This window comes from Electrophorus electricus, chromosome 13 (genome assembly GCF_013358815.1).
Source record: "Electrophorus electricus isolate fEleEle1 chromosome 13, fEleEle1.pri, whole genome shotgun sequence".
Classification (NCBI taxonomy): Eukaryota; Metazoa; Chordata; class Actinopteri; order Gymnotiformes; family Gymnotidae; genus Electrophorus; species Electrophorus electricus.
In genome coordinates this window covers 14,241,781-14,249,219 of record NC_049547.1, presented here as the reverse complement: position 1 = coordinate 14,249,219, position 7,439 = coordinate 14,241,781, and the positions used below count along the sequence as shown (strand labels likewise).

The 7,439-nt window shown below is 44.0% G+C and overlaps 1 protein-coding gene across 1 annotated transcript in view; it reads right to left on the bottom strand.

Moving 5' to 3' along the window:
- Positions 1-885: 885 nt before the first annotated feature.
- alk (ALK receptor tyrosine kinase) overlaps positions 886-7,439 on the bottom strand; it is a 236,810-nt gene continuing 230,256 nt past the window's right edge. Inside the window, exons 26-29 of the mRNA XM_027020557.2 lie at positions 4,277-4,378; positions 4,017-4,151; positions 3,167-3,257; positions 886-2,863 (exon numbers count right to left, since the gene is read on the bottom strand). Coding sequence (XP_026876358.2) covers positions 1,856-2,863; positions 3,167-3,257; positions 4,017-4,151; positions 4,277-4,378 — 1,336 coding nt within the window. The 3' untranslated portion in view covers positions 886-1,855. The remainder of the gene's footprint in view (positions 2,864-3,166; positions 3,258-4,016; positions 4,152-4,276; positions 4,379-7,439) is intronic.

Below are 7,439 nucleotides of genomic sequence, written 5' to 3'. Positions count from 1 at the left end.
TCCTGACTCATCCTGATTTCAGCCTCTGGAGCATCTGTGCCTTCGTGTCATAAAGAAACAAATATTTGAAGCATAAGCAGAAACCTAAGAGCCCTGTCCTCATAGCTCAGCTTAAAAAGTGATGCTGTTCTGTGCAGTAACTTCCAGATGAGCTTGGTGCGTGTCTGACAATTCAGCTCCTTAAAGCCATATCAGAAGCCTGCAGTGAGTTGCCAAAGTTAAACACTGATGCAGTTTTTAGTCAGTTTGTAACAAATTTTCAAAATGTTTCACGAAATTTCAGTTACATCTTACAATCAGAATGTAAATCTTCATTGCGCAGTAGAGCGTTTCTCTGCAGTCACTGCATCCTCCTGTGGCTCCCACTGTGAAGCTACGATGGCTTACCTGTGCTTATGATGGTCTAACAATATTTCTTACAAATGAGTAACGTTCTTAAACACAGTGTCCTGACCAATTTGGCCATAGATCATGTTCTTCCAAAAATGATCATATAGATCATATAGATGAATGTTTTGTATTGGTGGTGGGTTTGGTGCTTTGGTGTTTGGAGTAAAATTGTCTAGATATGCATATTTAATTAATGAATGCATTATTTCATTCATCACAGCATCCCCACAGCAGTTGGAGTGCTATTAGCTCCCCTTTGTGGAGAAGGGTCAACCTGCTAAATGTGTGAAGTGGGGGTGTAGGGGGCTCTCCTTTCTAAAATCTGTGAAGCATTCTGACTCTAAAATAATGTTTATCTCTGTTGTACTCATGAAATAAGAAATTAATGTGTGTATTTTGAAATGGTAGAAACAAAGAAAATTTTGCACAGCCGGACATGTCTGTGTAAACATTAGCATAAGACACTAACCGAATGATGTGTGGACATGGTAAATATGCTTAAAATTAGCCATTTATTGAAGTAAATTGAAACCAAGAGAACAAAGAGCAATAATTAATTTCTCTGCAAAGAGGGCTATGACTCTTATATACACAAAAAGCTTCACTTGGAAGCCACAGGTTAACTGAAAATAGTTGGAATGAGAGGGATCAGTGCCTCAATTCCCATTTGAGTTAAATACACAAATTTACATGTCTTTCACAAGAGTCACACAAATTCTCGCAGTATTCAACAGTAAAAACCAATCTCAGACATTTCATTTTCTCATCACCAGTTCAGCCCCTTTAAAATACCATGGCAACTGCTTACCTTGCTGTCATTATCTTTCAGCCACCTCAACACCAGTCTGTTTGTTAACACAACCCATTAGCAATTCATTTAGTTCATTAAATTTCATGTCAGATGAAAACTGCCGATGTTTAAAAGGCAACTGAGTCCAAGAATGAACAAAATGATGCATTATGAATGGAGTGGTGCATTATGAAGCACACCCATTAATAATTTACACAGCTTCCAAATAATAAATTAACAAATGAATAAATAAACAAGGAGGCAAGCAAACATCAACAAGCTCATTTTTCCCTGTCTCTGAAAAATGCTGGAATCCTGTGCTACATTTCACAGGATTTTAAGTTCTCATGGAGGACTCCAGGTGTCATCTCTAAAACTGTGCTGCTTTCAGTGCAACCTTCTCCAGGACTCCCAGAGGAAAAATGAAAATGAAAAATTCTGCTGTATTTTAATGGAAGTCCACTGCGTTCATGGTGAGTATCATTCCAGGCTTGACAGGCTCTTCTGAGGTCATTACACAGCAAAAGAGTCAGGTTGTTTCCCTCAAGTCACCTTGGCTGAGAAGCGCAATGAGGGACGGGAGGGCATGGTGTTGAGCTGAGGTGGGAGCACACAAACGGCACAGTGTTTCTTGAGTGGGCACTAAAGGAGAGAGGAAGTCCAAGAGGAGCAGGGTTAAAGCACTGTGGCATTGTGCCCTTCCATCTTAGGGAGTCTGGAGTCCTGCCCTGCCCCCATTGTGACCAGCAGGGGGCGGCTGTCCTCGGGTCCGCTGGCTCGGACCAGAGAGAGGGGTCTCTGCTGGCCTGGGTGGGGAGGAGGTGCCGCGGTGGCCTGGGGGCCAGATATGGCCACGGGTGCTTCCAGAGGCAGGCCCTGCTCTTGGTAGCCATACCCAATGTTCCCGCAGGGGAAGCGGCGCAGTCTATAAAGCGGCACGGGGGGCAGGGCGGCCGAATCCAGCAGTAGTGGGGCAGGTGCGGAAGCCGGGGCCGGAGGCGGCAGGAACGGCCTGCACAGCCCCCGCTGCTGCTGCTGCTGCTGGATCTGTTGCTGGTACTGCTGCTGCTGCTTGTGCTGCCTCTGCAGGCCCAGGGCCTCGGCCACAGTCACGGTCCTGCTGGAGCGCTCCTGGCCCTCAACTGTAAGCCGCTGGCCCCCTACCTGCCTCTGAGCCCCTGCTTGCCTCTGGCCCCCTGCCTGCCTCTGTGCCTGCGCCTGCTGCCGCTTCTGCTGCTGCTGGAGGAACCACGAGCCATATGTGGGGTTCCACAGGTTGGTGGGCTTCCCGTTGCGGCTGTCCTTCTCACCTGCGTGGCCTTGGGTGAAGCCCAAGTTGATGAGGCCCCCGTCCGGGGTGGTGCCAGCCCCAGCTGCAGTGGTGGGCATGGAGGGGGGCTTGCTGCAGGTGGGCTGTGCATGCACCTGTAGGTGGACAGGCGGCTGAGCCGTGGAACCCGGGACAGACTTGCTCTCTGCCGAGGGGGCGCTCATGAGCAGGGCTTCGGCCGCCCGCTTGGCTTCCTCCGTACGGCTAGTGGCAGCTGGAGCTTCTTCTGCTCCCTGAGGGGTGACCAGCAGGGAGGCAGAGGCAGGGTCCTCTGGACGCATGGGTACCTTCTCCTCTTCCTCTGGCACAGGGCCATACTCCACCGGCAGCGGGACATTCACCACGTCAGGATCCTGAGCAGTGGAAGTATGTTAAGAAGAGAAAAAAACTGCATAGTTTAAAATACGGTAGTGCCACACACTTGTTAAAACTGATGACACCTGTTCAAGACTATCTCAACTTTTCTCCTGTCAAACTGACATTTTTGCAACAAGTTTCAGTCATATGCCATCCTGTATGGTTCCTTTATATATTTTTCCCAAAATAAAGGTAAATCATCTCCCTTATCAGTTTATGTGAATAGCTTGCTTTTTGAAATGATCAAATCCTTATTAACTTATGAATTATTAAAAACAGAGGAAAATCCTCTACTGTACCTGCAAACAATAGTCAATTCTCTCAAGGATAGTTGAGAAGTTTGGCCTGTCTTCAGGTTGATGTTGCCAGCTCTGCGTCATAATCCGATATCTGTGTTAGACATGCACACGTTGAGAGATGTACATGAAGTCGCCTCATTAACTATTGTTTGTTTCTTTGTTAAAGTGTACCCCCTCCCCATCCCCAGCGAGGCTATTTACTGTGTGGGTGATTTCCTTTGGATAGCTGAAAGCGAAGCCACAAGAAAAGGCAACCAACTGAGATTTGATTCAATCAAACCTGTTTTTAGACTAATTGCAATTTTCCTTTCAGTTGCACACCTCTGCGATGTTTTGTTTTTGCTTTTTTTTTTTTTTTTTTGGTGTGTAATGCTGACAGCTTATTGTGTCCATTGCTCCACTGAATGAGGGTGTCATTTAAGGTTTGTTTAGCTTCTGTGTGGGAAATGGACAGAAATCAAATGCTTCTCTGCTTTCACAAAAAACAGGGCTTTGTAGTCTTGCCCTAATTTGGATGAGGCTTTGCATTATTAATACTGATTCATTTCCTTAGCTTACTTGTCAACTTTACTCTTTAAACGAGTAAGAAGAGACAATGAATGTAAATGAATGTAAACTCAGGGACAGTGAATAATCACTAAAACACACGCACACACACACAAACAACAACAATCTTGGTGTGAGGTCGTGCAGTTAATTAACTAGTAAATGACGGAATATACAAGTAGTGTATATAAAATATATATTAATTTATTAAATATGAATGCACGTCAGCATGCAGGAAAGAGCTTGGGTTTTGTGTGTGTGTGTTATATGTGAGAGAGAGAGTTAGGCTATTTTGGCCACTCACACTGGTCCTGGACAGTTCTTGGGAGGGTCCATCCTTCCTCCGTTAGTGACAAACTCCAGAACCTCCTGATTGCTGCGGCTTGGGTAGGGCATGTAACCCAAAGAGAAGATCTCCCATAGTAGCACACCAAAAGACCTGAATCAAAGAAATTGGTGTGGGGGGCAGGAGTTGTAAGAGCTGTTAAAAATGGGCATATCTGGAATCCAGTCAAAACAGACTGAAAAACTTCATTATTGTTATCAGAACAATGTGGTCTTCACCAGGTGTCAGTTTTGGAGGTAAATATTCCTTCCATAAAAGCCTCTGGAGGCATCCACTTTACTGGTAGCATGGCCCGACCCCCTTTCTTGTAGTAACTGGCTCTGTGGAGAAACACATACCAGGTCATTTGCTTACTCATTTATACACAGACCCTTAGAGATGCTAGCCGCAGGCCAGCTGAGAAGTAAACTGACTGATAAACCGAATTCTTATGGCCATAGACACGAAAGAGCCGGAAAGAGAGAGAGAGAGAAACAGGAGGCAAAGTTTAAAATGGGGAGATGGTGAGAGGGATGAACAGTAAGTCTGAATGTAGTCATAGAAGCATGCTCAAATTCATCTCTAATACTGGTCTAATTCATCGCTAACACATACTTAAAGCATATTCATATCCATAAAATATTATCTCACATACAACCTATATACATTACTGTGCACTTTTACACTGGAGAGAACCTGTAGAGCATGTCAGTTCCTCCCTCCATATGTTAATAAAATGCAACACAGCAAAATACCCTGCAGCAGAATGTTGCTAAAACTGAGTTTATATCCTACAGAAGACTTACAGAAAAGGTTGTCTTAAGAAAGAAAGGTAGATTTATGACCAACCCATATCTTGCCCATTCTCATAATTCTACTACATAAACTGCACACAAACATGCAACTTTCCATGAAAGTGTCTAAAACATCCCTGTGATCTCCTTATCAAAGGAGAAAATCCACTCACCACACACAACCCAGACACACTGACAATCAAGACGCCTTTCCTCTTTCAGAAGGGCTCTTATCTGAGCCATCAGATCAGCTCATGCCAACTTAAAGCAGCTCACCTAGAGAATTTCCAAAGGGAGGGGGGCAGGGTTTACACAGTAAGAACATGATTGCTACCATGTCCCCCAGGTCTCTACAGGAATAATCCTGCAGGATGGAAAGGTGTTAAGCCATGCTTTTATCAGGAAAGGATACAGAGAGCTGGGACAGGCAGACACATTGCCTCCTGTCTTCCAGACAAAAACATCTGCACTCCCAACAACATCTGTCCGCTGGTGGCCTTATCCTGGTGCCAGGCTGCTTGAACTGGCACGTGGCCCTTTAAAGATATGGCCAGCCAGGCTAACTTGGAAACATTACAGCACACCAACTTTACATACATACATATACACTCACCGGCCACTATTAGGTACATCTTGTACTGGGTTAGAACCAGTACAAGAACCAACTGCTTTCAGATTTGCCTTAATTCTTCATGGTGTACATTCAACAAGGTGTTTGACATATTACTGGCCCATATTGACGTGATATCACACAGTTACTGCAGATTTGTCAGCTGCACATGACACAAATCTCCCATTTCACCACATCCCAAAGATGCCCCATTGGTTTGAGATCTAGTGACTGTGGAGGCCATTTGAGTACAGCGAACCCATTGTCATGATCAATCTACCAGTTAGATGATTTGAGCTTTGTGATGTGACAGCATTATCCTGCGGGAAGCAGCCTTCAGGAGATGGCACATCACCACCCTGAACCATTATTACAAGGCAGGATAGATCCATGCTTTCATGTTTGCTCAGTTTGAACTTTAGCAAGTCATATTGACCATGTCTACATGCCTAAACACATTGAGTAGCGGTCATGTGATTGGCAGATTAGATATTTGCATTAACAAGCAGCTAAACAGGTACCTAGTACACACACATGTACCTAATAAAGTGGCTCATGAGCATGTGTGTGTGTGTGTGTGTGTGTGTGTGTGTGTGTGTGTGTGTGTATATATATATATATATATATATATATATATATATTTATATATATGTTCAACATGCTACTAGATGGGTACATTGGACAATTTTTGGCCTTCAAAATTGCAGCAATTTGAGAAGGAATAGATTCCACTAGGTGCGGAAATCATTCTGCTGGGATCTTGGCCCATGCAGACAGGATAGCTTATCGCAATTGCCACAAATTAGATGGAGGGACTGACATACTCTAAACAGCCTATTCTACCTCTTCCCAGAGATGCTCTATAGGATTAGGATCTTGGGACTGTGAAGGCCAGGGAAGCAAGGAAAACTCACTGTCATGTTCCTGGAACCAGTCCATGACTATACAACCTTAGTGGCAAGGTGCTTTGTCCTGCTGAAAGTGTCCATCTGCTATAGGCTGCCATGAAGGGATGAACTTGGTAGGCCACAATGCTTAGGTAAAGGCTACTGTCCAAACATTCATCCACAGGTAACAAAGGACCCAGGGTTCCCATCATCATGGTGCACCAGAAACCTGGATTCATCTGACCAGGCAATGTTTTTTCACAGTTCAGTAGTCCAATTTTTGCACTATTGCCCACTAGAATCTTGCTTTTCTGTTTTCCTTAGAGAGCAATGGTACTCAAACAGGCCATCTGCTGTTATAGCCCAACTGCACTAAAGAATGACGAGTTGTGCATTCAGATACGTTAGTTGGAGTACTATCATTGTATTCAGCTGCAATTTGCTTGACTGTGCACCACCTGTTTTGTCACAACAATACTTGACATCTTCCTCTGAGACCTTTTGTTGATGAGTTGTTTAGATCCATGGGATCCCTTTTTGCTAGATGTTTTTCCTAGATCACATCATTCTCTGTATAGTCTCGACACCACAAGGTTGGCAGTGTTTGAAATAGTGGACCCAGCTAGTCTAGCACTTATTGTTCAGATTGCTGGATTTTAACATTCTAATTTGGATTCACACTGTTACTGATCCATGGAAAATGTTCTCTCTGGATTTTATGCTCCACTCTGGGGTCACTTGTTCATACAGGGAAATTCCAATCATGAAAAGGCAAGTGTCTCTAATAAAGTGGCCAATCAGTGTGCATATGTATACATAGATGCATGTATGTGTGTCTGTATGTGTAATTTTATTTCTGCCATTCTACACAGAGCAGAGAAATGGGGTCTCATTCCATGACAAAAAAAGCATGACAAATACTATAACAATGGAAGGGATCATAGAAAGCTTAGATGGAGCTCTCGGCAAAGTTTGGGCAGAGCTTCTTCCAAATATTGGAGGATTATTTTTTCTCATAGTTACAAAGCTGGCGAAGCAAGACCATCATCCTCATATTTTTAGACTTTGTTCGCATTCATCCCTAACATTGCTGGGATCAACAATCTTATTA